The following is an 18,465-nucleotide window of genomic DNA, read 5'->3' on the forward strand; positions in this document are numbered from 1 at the left end:
CAGCTGAGCAGTGAAGGTATTTCTGAAGCTGCCTGCCTGGGCGTTGGGTGTCCTGTCCGACCCTGCAGTGAGGCCTCAGGGAGAAGCTTGGGTTACAACTGCCAGAAACCTGAGGCCTGATGTCTGCATCAAAAGTAAATTCCACTTAACGTGCCACATCCCTTTTCCAACATGACCTGGGGGCTTTGGAGGTCTGAGACTCCTTTATATAGTGCATACCATGTTTGTTTGTGCTAGCAGGGGTGGATAGGGTGCCTTAAAGTGGCAAGAGGACGGTGGTGTGAGACCAATGGGACATTTGGCAACGGGTGCCGGTCTTCTCTGTCCTATTTCCAGTTTTCCACTCCCTCCACTCGCCACATCCCCAACTCCCCCTTCATTCCTTCGCAGGACAAGTGGCCGTATTGATCCTGAGAGCTTTGCCTGACTTTCACGGTTGCAGTTGACATACTGTATGAGCAAGATGCCGAGATGAATTCCTAAATTTCCTTTGCCTCGTTTCAGCTGCCGTTGTAGTTTAGGAGAGGTACTGTTACTAAACCGGCATCAACAACTTCACACCCCCCCCATCGCATTGATAACCTGAGCTCAGCAGAGAGCGAAGCTGAAAAGGTCAGGGGTCACGGGCATCGAGTGTGTGCATGGTGTAGGGTTTAGGAGGCTGTGGGATGCAGAATGGCTGGTGTGTGAAGCCTGGATCCCCCATAGTTTTCTTAGCCCAGCCTTTAACTCCCACTGGTATTAGAACAATATTTATTTGTGTTAGAGGGGCGGTGATTCATATTACTCAAAATCACTGGCATAGTACGGGTAAGATCTGCCTCTTGCTGCGCATTTTTTCCTCTCATTAAAGGTGTCCGTGCCCAGAGGAGCAAACCAAAGCCTACCACACATTTCCATGTAGTGCCAGCTCTGCCTTTTCTTCTCTTTGTGTGCTGTCTTTCACTGCAGAAGAAATTCACTGTGTGTGGGTTGAGGCGAGGGAAAGGGTCACAGCTTTTTTTATCGCCTGCATTATTTAAGATCCTGCCGAGTTTGTTTTTTCTTCCCCTATTAGCAAATTCATCCAAGTCAAAAGCGCAGTACAATCTCAAGAGAAGAAGAAAGGAAGAATGTAACTTGTGTAGCCTGAGGTGCGCCATGACTCACCTAGACATTGTTCAGATGGAGTGGGAAAAAAAACAACAAGTTCAATAGGAGTTCCTATTGAGCTGTGCTTAAAGCCACCTTTCTCTTAACAAGCTGCAGTGAGAGGTGGTTTGCCTACCAAGCTTGCCTGCAGCTCTCTGCAGGGCGATTATGTCACGGCGGGCCAGTCAGAATGATGTGTATCTCTCTGTTAGAAGGCAGCTCCACTGCAGCAAAGGCTCTGACTAGGAATATTATTATTATCTCCAGGATCCTCTCCACAGCAACAACGGTGCCGCATTGTGAGAGCTCTGGAGGAAGCTGTTTTTGAAATAATCCTCCTGTCTGTTATCCTCAGACAATAACATCCAGAAAGGCTTTTTTACTTTCCACCACCCACACTGCCAATGGGGTAAAGGCTTTACAACAAAAGGATGATGTGTATATGGGGACGGACTGTTTCCGTGACCCGTCCCATCATACCTCCTCACAGCGGCCCCCCCGAGGGAGCCGGGATTTGGTTGAGGCTGTTGACCAGCCAATCAGGCAGCAGTGAGCCGTGTCTTAAAGGGCTATCTGCCATCTCGGCTGCCGAGAAGCCTGGAGAGCCGGGAGAAGTCACCGGCGCTCTGATCTATATCAGGGCCAGAGAGTAATGACTAACAGCCCCCCCTGATTCCAGCGGGAGATTACCTGCGGTTCTTATCGCGGCTGGCACACATTTTGACATTAAAAAGGAAAGGAGGCCACACCCTTTCCACCGTCAGCTGTGCTGTGCCGAATAGAGCCATCTCCTGCTTTTGTTTTTCCGTCTCCCATTGCCTTTATCTCTCTGTCTTTCTCTCTCTTTCCCGATTTCCATGCTCTTAAGCAGGACTTAATCATGGTATAATAGCTGTGCCACACTGACCCTTATCTCACCCTAAAAGGGATGCTACTAACTCCCTCTCTGCTGGTACCTCCCCCCCCCCCCTCCACCCCACGCACCCCACAGGAGAGCCACGCATGCTTTTAAACCACTGAGCACGGATCTGTTGTTGCATTAATTGAGTTAAATGGATTGCGATGGTCGAGATGATTTGTCTGTCGGCTTTTATTGCCGCAATTTAGACTGTGCCTCATTGCATTATGCCACTTAATGAGAGCCCTTCACAGACGTTTTGTCTCCACTGGTATTAACATGCACAGGTTCACTTCACAGGAGAAAGTGGGAACGAGCGAGCCCTAATTCCCTGCAAATTTTAGTCAATCAACTGGAAGCACTTCCTCAGTCGCTGACATTTTATAAATGAAATGTCCTTACTGTTTCTCGTGTCCTTTTTGTTACTCTGTAATCTGTGGGGTTGGAATTGTGATTTGTGACCTCCTCCCATCCTACACCCCCCCCCACCCCCCCACTACCAGCCCACCGCCATCCTTCATCCCAGGCCTTTGCAGGGAGTTTGAGCAGGTCTGGATTCTCTCCGGTGAAATATGCCTTCTCCTTTTTCCTTTTCCATTTCTCCTTATCTGGTTAGTGCTGGCTTTGGGCCTGCTGAGGCGTTGATTTGTGACCCTCTCTGTCTGCAGCGGCGAGAGGCTTTAATGCAATGCATGCCTCTGCCCTTCTCCCTACTGATGAAACAGGCCCCTGCATTCCCCTGATAGACTGCTAATTTGTATACTAAACTGACAGGCAGCAGTGATAAGGGCTAGCAACTGCTGCACAGCCAGGGGAGGGAGGAGGGATGGTGTTGTGGGGTGCGGTAAGCGAGACGAAAGGGTAATATTTTACACAAAGCTCAAGCCCCCCCTGCTTCTCTCTCGGCGTTCATTTCCCTGCGTCTGTTGCTAGGGGGAGAGGGAGCAGGAGTTGTCAGCCCTGGCCCTCTGTCGTCGTACACACATACACACACACACACACACACACACACACACGCATGCATTATACGTGCCTATGAAAATGGCACTCGGGGCTAAGTATAAAGAGGTTTGAGTGTGTTTTGTGTGTGTGTGTGCTAAGGGAGACCACTCCATTCTACACGGTCACTATGGAATTCATTATCATCTTAATGATGCTCCAGTTCAGGCGAGTATCTGTTGGTTGACAGTTGCGTGGGAGGTTTCTTCTCTCTTTCCCGTTCGTGCTGTATATCCCATCATGCTCGCTGGGGGTTTGCAGTCTTGCTGGCTCGCACCTGTTCTGACAAGCAGGCGGCAGCGGCGGTGGTAGCGGTGGGTGGGAATTGGACGTAGATGGTGCGTGTTTCCCCGCCCTGGGAACGCGTAGCACTGCTGCGGCTTATAATAAACGACCGCTCGGGAGGTCATTAAGTTTCTGGAACGGCGCGAGGACAAATGCTGGGGAGATAATTAATTTGGTGTCTCCCGTTGCAGCCTGGGAGCTGTAGGCCCACTGTGCAACGTCTAATGCTGCATCTATTGTTAAAGTAGCGTTAGCGGACGTCTGGGGTGAAAGGGCGACAGTAGTTGAGGGGCCTGAGTGGGCGCTGATAGAAGTGTTTTTCAAAGCAGCGAGCTACTCCCACATGAACAGAGAAAGTCAGGCCCTTGCTAGGGTTTGACTGATAGGTGTTTTTACCATATCAGTACTGATAAGCTTTTTTGTGTCAGTGTTCAAGATCATTGTGTGTGACCTTTTTGATACACTGAAAACCAACTCAATATACTTCAAATCAGAACATCGCGTTAGAATCATTCAAGGGTTTTGCTTTTTAAGGAAAAATATAGCCGTACAACCCTGACAAGAGAGGGAACTAAGGACTCGAGGTGACAGTAAATGGAAAATTGGGAGCGAGGGCAGTGAAGGAGGAAGTTGACAGTGATGAAACACCAAGCAGTGAAGCAAATGAAGAGTGTGTGTGTGTGTATGGGAGGTTTGGTGAGCGTGGATCCATGGACAGACAGGTTTGGCCACGGTAATTGAGAGCCTAATCGTCCATGCCAGGATACGTGCCCTTCTGCCCGCTTCCTTCTTCGGTTTCTCTCCATTTTTTTCTTCTTCTTTTCATTCTTGTTTGTCATGCTACATGATGAGTCCTTTAGTGCCACATCCTGTCACATCAACACGGCACCGAGTGGCCGTGTGCTCTTATACAGGTCCATCAAGTGTCTTCGCCTACGCAAGGACTTTTGACCCACTTATTTACATGTAGCATGCGCACGAATGTGTTGTGTCTTTTCTATGCTCTATTACCCATGATTACACAGTTGGACGACATGCTTCTAGCTGTAGCTGCACTCATGGGCGTTCAGTTGATTTTCGTCCGCCTGTATGTTTCGTTTTGTACAATAGAACATCTTTCATCAGTTTGGAGATGTCATTTTGAAAAACGTGCTGGCTCTTGTTTTGGTTTGTGGCATATAATTGTTAAGATTATCCGCCTTACCACTTGTCCAACAACAGTCCGTCAAGAACATAGCATGTGCCAAATGACTCAGAACAAAATTGTAATTATAGTCTTTGCGGGCATGAGCCCACAACAGAGCCTACTAACAGGTTTCTTTGATTTCACGCTACAGCTGTTGTGATAGCACTGCCAGCCTGTGTAATTTGTTTCATCTTTACCAGGAAGGGGAGGGGCTTTACCTGCTTTACTGGGATAGGGGGGAGACTGTATTAGGAATTTGGTTTTATTTAGTCTGGGTTTACCTAACCTCTGGCTGCAAGATTATTTCCTGTTTGGAGATAAGTTGCTCAGTTCCAAGGAATGCAGGGCATGCAATAGGAGCTCTCAGATCAAAGGTAGAAGGACGGCCTGGGGACCGTTTGATATGAACAGGGGGTTCGGGGGGGGGGGGGGGGGGGGGGGGGGGTTTGTGGGGAGAGAAATTGGTCTCTCAGCAGTCTTTACTAAATGAGGTTAATTGAATCTGGGTAATTGCTGACCTTCCTGTCTCGGTGAAATCACAGCCTTAACTGATCAATGCCTTTCATAAATTTATGCCTGAAGGTTATTCAGTTGATTATGCCGCCCTCCCTTGCTGCATGCATCGCCTCGCTCAGTCGGCCCATTGTGCTTAAATTAAGCGAGGAAGCGTTTTACCTCTAAAAAAAAAAAAAGTGCAATTAAGCTTGTCTCAGATTTTCTAAATTAATTAGCTTGCTGTGTTGTTAAATAAAAGCGATGTGGACATGGAAAATTTGCCAAGCTCCCCCCACCCTTGCTTCTTTGCTGTGACAGCAAATGCATTTTGCCTCGCAGTAAATGTCTCACTTATTGCTAGTGAGGGTTTCTGCCTCTCTGCTCTCCCTCTGCGGCTCTGCTATTATCTGGAGATTTATGCAGCCAATAAGTCATTGGTGTTCAGGGAAGTTGGGGACTTTTTAAAACAAACAGCAGTGTAATTTGTAATTTGGCATTCTCTAAATCTGGGAATTATGGTTCTGCATGTGGCTCTTTAGGGAGTTAGCACTCTGATGGTGGGTTTACTGGCCCAGCTCCCTCCCTGGCCTCCTTCTTTTTCTTTCTCCCCCTCATTCCTTTTACGCCTGCCGAGGAAACGGAAGGATTTCACAGCTGCTGAGAGCTGGGCCCCGGCTGGGCCCTGTGACCTCCTTCTTGCTTTTTCCCCCTCCCTCAGTCTCACTCCCTTTTTTTCTGCCTCTCTCCAGCAGTCTCTTTCCTCAGGGAGCTCTTGTGTGGCTCAGAGGAAGCTGAATCATAAAGCATGGCTAATGAATAGAATAGGGAAGGAAAGCTGAGGCCTGCTGACGGCCCTCCAGAGAGGAGGCCAGGCCCCTGAAGCCTCAGGCTCAGATAGCAGACGGCCCCCTCAAAGGTCAGGCTTCCTGCGGCCGGCTCCAAGTGCTTTTGGCTCCCAGGCAATGTGGCTTGAATTTCCCCCATTATTATTATTTTTTTTTAAATGGTTAAATTTCCCTGTTTCCTTTAGAAAACCTGGCCGTTGCGCCTCTTTTTTTCCCCTTGTCTGTCTCTCTTTCTCTATATATATATTTCCCCTCTGTCTCATCTTTCCCTGTCTGTTTTTAATGGCAGCCAGGGTTGCCTCAACAAAGAGAGTGTGAAGAATTTGTTATACATGACCTCTGCACACCACAACCACAGGCCGCTCCGACTGCCAGCAGCACAGCCCTGTAAAAAAATGTCAACTTAAACCAGCGAAACCAAGAAAGTTCTACAAAAACAACAGCTAGCCAAATCAGGGCTCTGCTTTGACATGCCTTTTTAAGAAGTGCTTTTGTAAGCGGACCTTGTAATTGTGGATTATACGACTGACTCATGCAGAGTTGGCAGGTGCAAAACACAGCATTAAAACCTAAATATTGGTTTGTTGATGTTACTTGGAATATGTTTGGGATATGAAACGGCTCACTGCACACTCAAAATAGCCACAAAAGGAATAAGGAGAACTAGGTTGTGTTGGCACATGCTAAACAAAGCATTTTCTGTTCTCTTTCTCAGGAACGTTATGTCGGCCTTGTTCTCTGGATAACCACTGTGGTTATAACAATTGTTTAAACTGTTATAGTGAGTTATTACATGACCTACCCTGTCTTTTTTTTTTTTTTTTTTTGCTTTTGTGACCCCGTGCCACACTAAGCAAGTCCCTGAGCCAGCTCCCGTGTCCATTTGACAAGCTTCATTTCATTCTGAGCCCATATTTTTCTTCCAGGGCCTCCGGGGCCATGATTCAAGGCTGAGGTTGTGCTGTTGCAGTGCTGAGGCTTGGTACTGGAGCGTTTAATGTCGTCCAAAGCTAACAAAGAGCCTGTGTTGTAGCCTGGCGCCCCGGTTCTGGGAGACTGAAAGAGGGCAATGCACAACACTCTGTCTTTCCCTCTATAGTCTCTCGCCTCCTCTACTGTAAGAGGAAACAGGAAACATCTCCTTTATACTGAGTGTTTGCCCCTCATCAAATGTTCCGCTTATTGAGACTGAACTAAAGAGGTGTTATTGACCTCTTCTGACATTTTCATCAGGCTGTTGAACTACTTTAAACACACTGGTTGACCAGTCTTTTAATAAATACTCATAACTAACATGGTGGCACCTGAAGCTAAAGGCCATCGCTAAAATGGCACTGTTAAAGAATCGAATTCTGTCAAGCACAGTGTTTGCAAGATTCACATTTCAAAGTCTTGTAATGCTGACTCTGAGAACAATTATATCGCCGCAAGCTTCAATCGGCTGACTCGTTAATGTCATGTTATCACCGTCATTTATTTACCTCGCAGTGTAGTCGCTGTGGAATGTGACTTATGGGCCGATATCTCGCCGTAATTATCAACACATCACGTTGGGGATTCTTTTCATGTCGTTAGTAGACACAAGACCGTTTGCGTCTGCTTTGTTGTCTTTCGTTATGGCTTGGACCTGTATTTCATGTGGCTGCTGTGTGAATAAAGCAAATCGCTGATTTTCCCCGGGCACTGTTGTGGTTAGCGCTGAGATGAGACATCAAGCACAGACAGACAAACACTTTGGAGAACAGTAACACAGTGGCAGCGAAGGAGAAATTGGGAGGTCTTGGAAAGAAGAGGACGTCCTCAAAACACTTCTGAAGAACTGACACGGATGCCAAGGACGGCCATCTGTGTTTACAAAACGATTTGCTTTCTCTTTTTGTCTCCGTCGCTCTTGCACTCACTCTGATTCACTGTTCATTCTTTACATATGCTCCCTTTGTGCCGCATAAAACACAAGCATGGCAGTTAAGGACACTCGGGCCCTTTGGGTGGAACATATGTTCAGCTCTTGCAGCTTTTTACAAGTGTGCAGAAACCAGATGAGAGGATCTAAAGCAAAGGGAAATCTTGGCTTTAAACAAAACCCCTATATGGGCAGATATTACAGGCTGAGGAGGATTTTCATTGTTAATATTATCATCGGAGCACACCGATTTTATTTTGCACAATGCCAGCTTTTGTGTGGATTTACTGCTTTTTCTGTCATAGTGTTTTAACTTTCTGGCCAGTGAACATGTGTGAAAATGTATGGCGTGTTTTGATTTAGGTGGTGCTCGCCAGAATCTACATATCCATCTAAAGCCGAGAGGAAAATACCTTGCAGTGTTTAGTCTAGAAGTCTCCACTATCACTTCATAGTGAGGTGCCTTTCTCTCCCAAGTGACTCAGCCTCCATTTGATTTCAGTCCGCCACGTTTCCACTCCTCGCTGTCAGCCGCATCAGCCCAATCAGTAACAACTGTTTCTGACCCAATGAATGCTCATGTTGTTGGCAGATCACCTGTTTACCTCCAGTATGGGCTGATATTGGCTTTGATATTGAATCTGCGATATACGGATATTGCTTTTAGAGTAGATGCACATTCTATTCACGGGATATGTTTTTCCATTCAAAGATATTGCAGGACAAAAATGTGATTTCTGAGCGCCAGCGTGCATGCAGAAGCCTTTGTGCTCTAATGCTGCAAGGCCACCTTACTGACTGTGTCTTTGACAGCACTTCTTTAGAGGGTTTTCAGGTGGCACAACAGTGCCACCTAATGTTACCTCAGCAGGAAAAAGCCAGACAGAGACCACCGGGTGCAGAGGCAGCTCTTCTCGTTGGCTGATTGGAGTATTTTGATTGACCGTATGATGCTTTGTGTGGCAGCTGGACGTTTCCTCCAGTCACTAGTGGCCACATTTGTGGGTGAATAAGCCTTTTACCGGGCAGACAAAATGTGTGTCAGTGCTTGCATTAGTTTTGTTGAATACTATTAATAATAGCACCATTTCAGCTCATCAGACAAATCCACTAAAGGTCTGCCTTCTTGTTTTTCCAGGTGTCTGATGTAGGATCGGAGAAGCTCTTTTCCCCCACCACACCCAAAGGTAAGAGCCTGCTCTGTTTTCTCCATTCCCCCTTCAGTCTTTCCTCCTCTGCCACATTCATACTCATAACAACAACTGGGCTTTGCCAATGAGTCCAAATCTCCTCGGCTCTAATCCTGCAGCTCCCATTCAGATTTAAATGTCAGCAGACATAAACAAGGTCTGGTGACTACATATGCATACATTTTTGCCTGAGCGCATAGTGGCGTTTGCTGGACGACCTCGCCAAAGGCTTAACCCTCCTACATATTGGTTCATTAGAGGGGATTTAGAGCCTCCCTGCCACATGCTCCCACAAATGGGAACTTCCCTCAGGCAATACAAGCTCTCTGACAGCAGGCCTGGACCACAATGGATGCCAAAGGAAAGAGAGAAAGAGCTTTGTCAGCCCCCCAGACAACACAAACTCTTTGCCTGTGTGTTAACATATGCACATATGTGGATTATAAGGCTTTTGTATGTTCATGCATGATCTTGCATGATTTTGTTTGTGTTGGTGTATGCCATGTGGGCACAGAATGTCCGCACCTGTAAATTCACTAAATGCAATGATGTTTGCCAGGTCAGAGCAGGGAGAAAGGTGTCAAATTGTGGATGCATGGAGGCGGGGAAGGGAGGAGAGGCGCGATCAGCCTACTAGTGACAGATAGTAGCATGCAGACCACGTCCCCCCAGGGCAGGAACCAGGAAGCAGGGCCATTAACGCAAGCAGAGGGAGAAGGAGTGGGAGTGCAGAACAGTGTAAACTCTGGCCATATGAGAAGGGTTGGGGGATTGGGGGGGGTGATGTCTGCAGGACTGACTGGACATATTACTATATATTACGTATCTACTGAACTGTTAAAAATGTTGTCATAATAGACATAAAAGTTAGTGTGGATGTCACATACACATATTTTACTCTTGATTGTCTTTTCATTTGTTCTTTTAAGATTTGTTGGAAATGTGTTGAAAACCATTTTCAAAAGTGAAGTCGTGAAAATGTAGCACTCGTGGTCAAACTGACTATACATAGTTAATATATTATTATGGCAGGGATAAAGATACTTGTCTTGTGGTTGTTGTAAAAGAAGGCTGTTAACCAGTCTTGTTGTGTTTTTCATTTTGGACCATGCTTTTATCTGCAAAGTAGAGCAGATAATTGTAGCATCAGTGTAAATCTACCTCCTGCCTTTTGGTAATCCCAAATTAAAGGTCTTTGTTTACCTCAGTTTTCCTTACCTTCAGATCAGAACATCCACTGTAAAAGCTAGGTTTCCTTTCAACAGCATATGAAGGGGTTTCTTGGTTTAGCACAGTAGCTTTGACTGCTAAGTGGAAAAGCATGGCTGACAAGGAGGAGAGAAACCAGGCCTGTCGGCCGTGTGATGTAGATGACCTGTGACCAGCGTTGGCCTCGTGAAAGCAGCGTTCACAATGACAATGACTTCCAGACTTGCATGGTTAAGAAAACAACTAGACTGCGTCCAACTCCATCTATTTTCCACCGGGCTGCTGGACTACTGCTGTTGTAAGCTGTCAGGGTGTTGACTTATTTCCCCAGCATGCCCGTACAGAACATGGCTGCATATAAACATACTCTGCTGTGAAGAACAGCTAGCGCAGGCACATACACAACCGTCGTCTTTTACACACATCCACACACGCAGACGCCCCGTGCATGTTGGCTGGCAAACGGAGGGCTCTGTGGCTCTTGCTAATGTGCGCACAGAGCTGAGGATTAGGTCCCTGGAATTACATCCAGACAATCCTATCAGAGTCGCTCCTGATTGTCACACAGATCAACCAGATCCTGTTTGGGTAATGTGGAAGAAGGGGCACCAGATTAGAAATAGGGGTTAGAAAAGGTGAGGCAGCAAAGAAATCAGCAGTTTGATGAAGTGATTTGGTGACGATGGTATCACGCTGCAATTGCAGAGCTGCCACCAGCCGGCTCTCTTCTTCCATTCCAATGTTGTTGTTTTGAGCTGTAATGGATTCTAGGACAGTGTTTGTTTTTGGCCTAGACTGGTGTGTGTGTGTGTGTGTGTGTGTGTGTGTGTGTGTGTGTGTGTGTGTGTGTGTGTGTGTGTGTGTGTGTGTGTGTGTGTGTGTGTGTGTGTGTGTGTGTGTGTGTGTGTGTGTGTGTGTGTGTGTGTGTGTGTGTGTGCGTGCGTGCGCGTGTGTAATACAAAGCAGCCCACAGGCTGTTTTCCTCTGGTTTAGAATGCGGCGTATGTGTCCCATTACCGGTCTCGCTCACGGTCCTGTGGGACCAATGAAAAGCCTGCTTTCCTCTGATCACCAGGCCTGTCGAGCTGTTGGCTGGGAGACACTCCGACAGATATATACACACACACGCACACAAACATTATTGCACACATAAATATATAATGCTGTGATGATGTTTGGCTTGTACATTTCTTAAGGTAATGAGTGTTGTTCCTTTTAACTCTTCCTTGCCTCACCACACTGTGCTCCTTTCTGAACTTTATTTTGGTGAGCAGTTACGGGTACGAACAGTTGAGGTTAAGTCCAAATTGCACACAGGCCCACAGTCTGTCATGTTAATGAAATGGTTCAGGGTTAATAGAGGAGAGGAAAGACCAACATAGTAATCAGTGAAGGGAAAGCGCTGTAATTATGCACACAGAATATGGTTTTCGGCAAAACCCAGACACCCTTGCCTTCTTTCTCTCATGTTTACTTTTCGTCATCTCTACATCGCAAGCCAACAGTACCGGTAATAGAAGCTAATAGTATCTGTTATAACACAGCACACACTGTGCAGTTCTCTATAGATGTTGATACCCAAGAGCTAGCACCACTTCTGCTGAATGTCTGTATGTGTTGGTGGTTTAGAGGTAGAAAGGTACAGCAAAGGGTGAGCATTATCTAACAGTTATTGGTTTTTGTTTATTTCCTGTCTTAAACCACCTGCAAATTATTGATTTCCTGGAGGATGGCATGTTTCAGTAAAAGCGCTGCGAAGACTTGTGCTCCACTCAGGGCTACTCTTATTGAATCGCAGGTCAGAGTTTACTGTTGTCACTTGCTTGAAGGCGAATGAGAAGCTAAATGTAGCTGCTGAGCATGTACGGGGCACCTCCACAGAGCACAGATAAACACTTCCCTGGTAGGCCTTCTTATAACATTTCCCAATGCTGCGCCTATGGAAATGGTGGGGAGTTATCACCTAGCTGTCAGCGGCTAGAAATATCTGAGAACACTTTGGAATCTGCAGTGACCATGTTGAATGTGGCATCGGTGGGTTTTAGAGCGATAGGTATAGTCGAGGCAACGTCTTTTCCTGCCCCCTTTGTGCTCTCTGAGGTCCTGTTGTCCTAGCTAGGTGCTACCTGTGTGGTGTGTGGTTCACCAGACAAACCTGGGGCATCTTGGGATAGCAGGAGAAAGATTGGTAGAAAACCCATTTCTGAAGTGGATTTGTGCCCTTGTAATCCTGATTAATTTTGACCCGTTGTGCTCATTTTAAACAGAGCATTACAGTAAGCGTGAACACAGCAAGCTCCGGGGCGAAACCAGGAGCTTAGCGGCTTTGGGAGGCTTAGCTGCAGATGGCATTTTAAGCCGGACTTAATAAATTGTTTCCATTAAACTTACCGGCCCACACATACTGGATTAGACCAGAGGAACAAAGGAAGGAGAGAGCGTGCAGATGAAGGGGGGGGGGAGCGCACACACACACACACACAACTGCCATCATGCACATCTGACTCTGTTAACATCTCTCTGAGGCCAAATAAAAGGTGAAGATGGGGTTACTATGGTGTTCAGGGAGATAGAAGCTTTTGGACATGAATGCAAAATCCACTCACTTCAGAGCTGTTGCTCGTCAGGGATGTTGGACCAATTTGCTTAATTGACACAGAAGTAAACAAACAAAAAAAGATGCATAAACCATTTAGCCTGGCACTGGATTTAGGGCTTATCCTCTAACTGTTTATATATAAACACATTACCAATGCTGTAGCTTAAGGATTTAGGATCTGCCCATACCCTTGCTATTTTTTTTCGTTCTTTGGAGCCCTTTTACTCATATATCAATCTTCTATTGTGGGAAATCAATTCCTTATGGTAGAGCCCCGCCTCTCCCCTCTCCTATCCTCAGCCCGCCTCCGCCATACCTCCTTTCCCCCATCAGCTCATGGCCTGCTCCCTAAGCTCTCATTATGTGCTACACAGTCCAGGGTCCCCGTGTCGAATCGCTAATCAACCACCCTGTCTTCAGGCCTGCTCTCTCAATAGGTGCTGAGTGGCCTTTGTTCCGCCGCTGCTGTTTGCTGCATGTCAATAAAGAGCTATGGCCTCCTCCTCTTCCGTTACCTGGGCCAGCCTTAGCTACAGGCCTGCTCCGGCAGTGCAAGCTCACGGCAAAATGAAACACAGTCCCACCTGCTGGATTCTGAATGCCAGAGAAGGGAGGAAGGATGGTGATTGGAGAGGGAGCGGCAAGGTCAGGGGCAGGGGGTATTGAGGGCCTCTCAGCCATAGCGAAGTAGATGAGAGAGCATGTTTGTATTCGGCCGGGCAGCTCTGTGCTGGCCAGGTCAGTGTAATGTATCACTAACCTCGGCAGCCGGCCTGACTGCTTGCAGCCCCTCACCTATTAAATCATGAATGGAGGTTGACCCTCTGACCAACTAATCAGCTTTTTTCGCCACCGTTGAATCAGGATTGAGTGGAAGTAGATGGAGAGTGTGGCCGGCCGGCTGGATAGATGACTGGAGGGCAGACATGTTGTTGAGCGCTGCAGAGGCTTCCCACAGCAGGATTAGCAAGTGCTGGAATTGCAAGCAGCCATCACCGCTGTGGAATCTAAGCCTGGTGAAGCTCACCCCCAGTCCCTACTGTGATGTGTTTGACAAAGTCCAGGCAGTTCGCATGGCATGCTTCCTTTATCAAGAAGACCAATGTTCCTGTATTGACATAGCACTTATGGTCAAGCTCTGGTGTTTTGGGGTTTGGGCACTCGTGTGTGACATGCTATGTGCAAAAGAGAGCTGGAGGTTGGTAGTTTTGGATGCATAAAATAAACCACCCCTCTTGCCTCTAACACCACCTCACTTGTTACTGAGCTTGAACAGCAGCTCATGTGTTCCCTCTGATTTAATTTAAATATTAAAAAGGTACAAACTCCTAGCAGAATACAGAAGGTAGACAGGTTAGCTAACACTCACAGTTCAGGGAGAGAACATACTTGGCAGAAATTGAAGAAAACCATATAGTATATGGCTTGTTTCTTTATTCATCTTTGGGTTATTACTGTTCACAGACATGGGACAGTTTATGAGCTGGGTGATTTGTTTTTGGAGAAAGGGGCTGATATTAATGCCCCCTTTATTGATAGTGCTAATGCTGTTTGTGCAGCCATCCCTGTCAGAGAGATGAAAATAAATAGGGGGGAGCTTGGCGGAGATAAGACACGTGTTTAATTATTAATTGAGCCATTACTGACAGAGATTGCCTTTTTTGATTTAAAGCAGGAAGACCTGCTTCAGGGACAGAAAAAGCAATTACAGAATTCCCAGCTTGCACCGCCGCTGCCCATCGTTTCAGTATACACTGCGAGAGAGGAGTGAAAGGAGACAAAACACTCCCCCACACACACACACACACACACACACACACACACACACACACATCCATTTACACTGCGGTGTTCCATAAATTATTTTAATTCTTCTTCAATATTTATAGCGTTTTAAATTACGATTACATGGTCTTGTACTATTTATGTAGAGTGGCAGGCAGTCAGGAACCAAGCCACATTACCCACAATGCCTCTATGGCCTGGCACCTTGAAAAGCTAACTGAAGGGATTTTTTTGGTTTTGTATGATTCAGGAAGTGATGTCAGACCGCACCGGCTCTTACAAGCCGCCTGTTTTTCAAAGACACTACTGATTATCTATGCATGGCAATTAGCTGGCTTGTAAAATCAGAGCTGATATGTCATGCTATCCCTGTGTGCACTCTGTGGCCCCTGCAAAGCGCTATTATGTCCATTAGAAAAGTCACTGCTCTGTGCAAAGAGCCCAGTGTGCATGAAATATTAACTTAGTCCCCGATTAGCGTGTTGGGTCACTGCTGGTAGAACTTCAATTGTGAAACAGAAACTCTGCTGTACTCAATGTATTTGTCCCCCTTTCTGTCTGAGCCATTACATGTCAGAACGCTTGACACCTGTCAGTCAGTCCTGTCCGTGTCTGTCATCTGTGTCCACGAGCCTGTGGGTGGTGATCAGCTATTGTGACAGAAAATGGGAGTCACATTGAAGGCTGTGTGATTAGGCTCCATTGTGTGGTTCTGGGTTCATTGACTGAATATGGATTCCGAGTTAGCTGTAGAGAGGGAGCAATTACAGAATCACTAAAGGCAATGAGGGAGTTTTAGGATAAGTTGTCAGGGGACATCACCAGCATTTGGGCTGCTGCACTTTCCCTATACATCTTCGGTGTGTAATGCCAGGGGTGTGTCATTTCTGAGCCGTGCTTCCCAGCTTACTGAAGAAAACAACAGGTTGGCATATACAGAGGGCTTCACAGTTTATAAGATCAAGTCAAAGTGAATATATTGAATAGCTTCAATACTGAGCAGCCTCAAAGCCGTCTCCTATCCACAACCGAGGCCAGTGCTCCCCTGGGGCCTTTCAGTGCTGTCTCTTCAGTTCAGGTTAAATGATAAAATGCCAGCTTACTGCCATCCTGGCCTTTCCATGCACATGATTCCCCTCACCTACCACACCATCAGCAGCATTGCACGCCACGCTAGATAATAAGCACATATGAATTTATACTGTGGCTTTGACCCAGAGGTGACACTTACACCTCAGCTGACATTTCTATTTGTGCAGCCATCAATCGAAGCACACAGCAGGGAGAGGGCATTCTCAATGTTGAAATCAGGTTTCAGGACTACCGTCACCGAGACAAAAGGTTAAGATATGATATGAGTTTTTTGGCTAAGCTGAGTGGACATAGCGTTGCAGAGAAAGGATAATTCAATAAATTACTTCCATAAGAAAAGAAAAGGAACCCCATTGACAACACAGCTGTGTGCAGAGCCCAACCCCTCTTAACGGTTACTGTGGTCTAGTTCACGAACTGCTTCACTATAAACCAAGGTCTTAGCTGTGAGTAGGGAGCTGATGCTTCACCAGTGAATCAGAGGATCCCTGATTAGGGAAGAGCTTTTCGGAAGATAAGCTGCAGCCCCTGCAGTTAGCTGACCAACTTGTAAAACACAGGTTAACTCCCATCTCTGCGGGGAAGCGCCATTGGCTAAAATGGATGTGTTTTTTTTTAGAGGGGATAAAGGGAAGAATTTAGAAAGGATAACTCTAGAGAGCAGTAGCTCTCATCACATCTTCTGTCTAATCTTAATCCTCCTCCTCCTCCTCCAACGGAGACGTTTCCAGCTGCGGTGTGGAAGGCATTTTCATTGTTTACTTGGAAGAATACATGACCAGCGTCTTATCACTGCTGTCAGGCCCGAAATGTAAAGCGTGTCGTCTGTGATCACTTGCAGGTTTTCTTGTTTTTAATCCTTTATTCCAAGCTCCAGTCATCCTGCCAGTGAGAGTGGGTTTCTTCTTCTTCTTCTTCTCCCCCCCTCCCCACCCGCCCTGCATTTGTTTGAAGATCCCAGTTCCCCGCTACGTGCGTTTTAAGCTCATCTGTGTTGAGCGGTTCAGAGCCAATGTTGTTTGCAGATGAGGCTGTAACGCTCATTGACAAAGCCAGATGGTAGGCGATTGTGGCCAAACACGACGCTTGGATAATGTACAATCGCTGGCAAGGGGACAGTCGTCAGCCTAGATGGATATTACAAACGCGCTTGTAATGGATTGGACATTTTGGGAAGCGGTTCACACAGGCTTGTAAAGATGGGAAAACCATCGCCAGGAACAGAACGGATGTAAAAATGCTTCAGATTCCGTGACCGACAAGGACATCCATGCGTAAGAAGAATGTGCCAGAGAAAGGGGAGAAAGGAGGTGAACCCAGGGAACAAGATCTCAAATCAAACAGAAATATCAGCCTGCCATATAAAGTATTTTCCAAGTATTTCCAGATGGGTGGTCCTCTTTAACTGTTTGTTTAGTATTTCTGAGCTCCATACCTTTCCAGTGGCAGCTTATAAGCATCCATGTTTCTGTCAGTGGCTTATCATAGCCACTATGTCTAGAAGCAACACTGCAGGCTTGGACTAGTACAGTATGTTTGACAGAGGGCTGGGTTTGGAGAGGTTTGTGATAGAGCCTAGCTATTAGCCTTAAACTCAACACATGGTGAAAGCAGTAACCCGACACGCACCGCTGAGAAAGGGCTTGTGTTTGGTTCTGTATTTCACTGGCCACGAGTGCTATTAATCGTCCCAGTGTTTAACACACAGGAGGTAATTCGCAGAAACGCAGGGGCCTGCATTTTGGCCATTTCAGGGAAGGTTAAAAAAAAGAAAATGCACAGTGTGGTCTCCTCCAATATTCAAGCGGTCATCTGTTTGGCTGTTGTTTTTGGCTACCGGTGAATTCCCTGCGCTGGGCCCTGGTGGCGGGGCCCCTAATGGCCTCTGACTGGCTGTAATACTCCATTCAGCAGAGCATGGGCTCCAACCTCCCTGGCTGTTGGGTTAGTGCTGCTGTGTTGAGGGGTGAGCAGCAGGACTGGGATTTCACTGCTGTTTGCTTTGGGAAGGAGCAAGAGGAATTGCTCCAATGCCACATGGCCCACGGAGAAGTGTGTACACAGCACTATCAGCAGTATCGACCAGGGCTGGACTGAGATATGGTGCTGATATTTGCGTTTTGTTAAGTTTAGTGTTTTTGCACCTCTATAAAATGCACTTTGATTAATTACATATATACTGTAACACTGACCAGTACAGTACTCTTTGTTTTTAAGAAGTCCATAACCTAAATTGAGGCTTTTTGATTATGCATCAATGCACTTTATCATTAGAGTTAATTAATTCATCATTATTGCCACTTGGAATGGGCCGGTTTTAGTCTTTTTTGTCATCTTCAGGCTTAGTCCAAAACTATCAGCACTGATATCTTCTAAAGACCACATCTGTTTGAAGCCTAATACTAACAAATGACGTGAAAATCATGGCTCCCTGTGTTTATGGAAAAGATCTATATACGGCTATCGCTATCACTAATGATACAGGTATTGACTCATCAACTGTTAAGTGCAGGGCAAGTGCTGAAGTGCCCCGGGCTCCTTATCAGCCACGGCACACTGTATTAGTGTGCTGGGTTGGTGTAGCGCTGACCTAATCCGGGTAGCAGGTGCCGCTGGAGCCGAGGTAGAGTGGACATGTATTTCAGGGAGGATGAGCCATCTGGGTCTTGATACTTTATGGTGCTTAAAACACACTCTCAAGTGTGACACTCCCAGCACTTACCTTTTAGCTGCACACAATAATCTAAGCACTGGCTGCTAAGGGGAGAGAGGAGGCTTTCAGGAGAATTTACAGGGTTTGATGTGGTGTGGAGCCTCCGCTTCGACACGGATTCGTGAAACAGTCAGA

General features: G+C 46.6%; 1 protein-coding gene across 15 annotated transcripts in view; it reads left to right on the forward strand.

Moving 5' to 3' along the window:
• The window catches only part of fbrsl1 (fibrosin-like 1), a 317,636-nt gene that overhangs the window by 270,157 nt on the left and 29,014 nt on the right, over window positions 1–18,465 (forward strand). For all 15 annotated transcript variants that reach the window (XM_039802814.1, XM_039802815.1, XM_039802823.1 and 12 more), the window contains one exon: window positions 8,881–8,929. In XM_039802814.1, coding sequence (XP_039658748.1) covers window positions 8,881–8,929 — 49 coding nt within the window. The remainder of the gene's footprint in view (window positions 1–8,880; window positions 8,930–18,465) is intronic.

This window comes from Perca fluviatilis, chromosome 6 (assembly GCF_010015445.1).
Source record: "Perca fluviatilis chromosome 6, GENO_Pfluv_1.0, whole genome shotgun sequence".
Taxonomy (NCBI): Eukaryota; Metazoa; Chordata; class Actinopteri; order Perciformes; family Percidae; genus Perca; species Perca fluviatilis.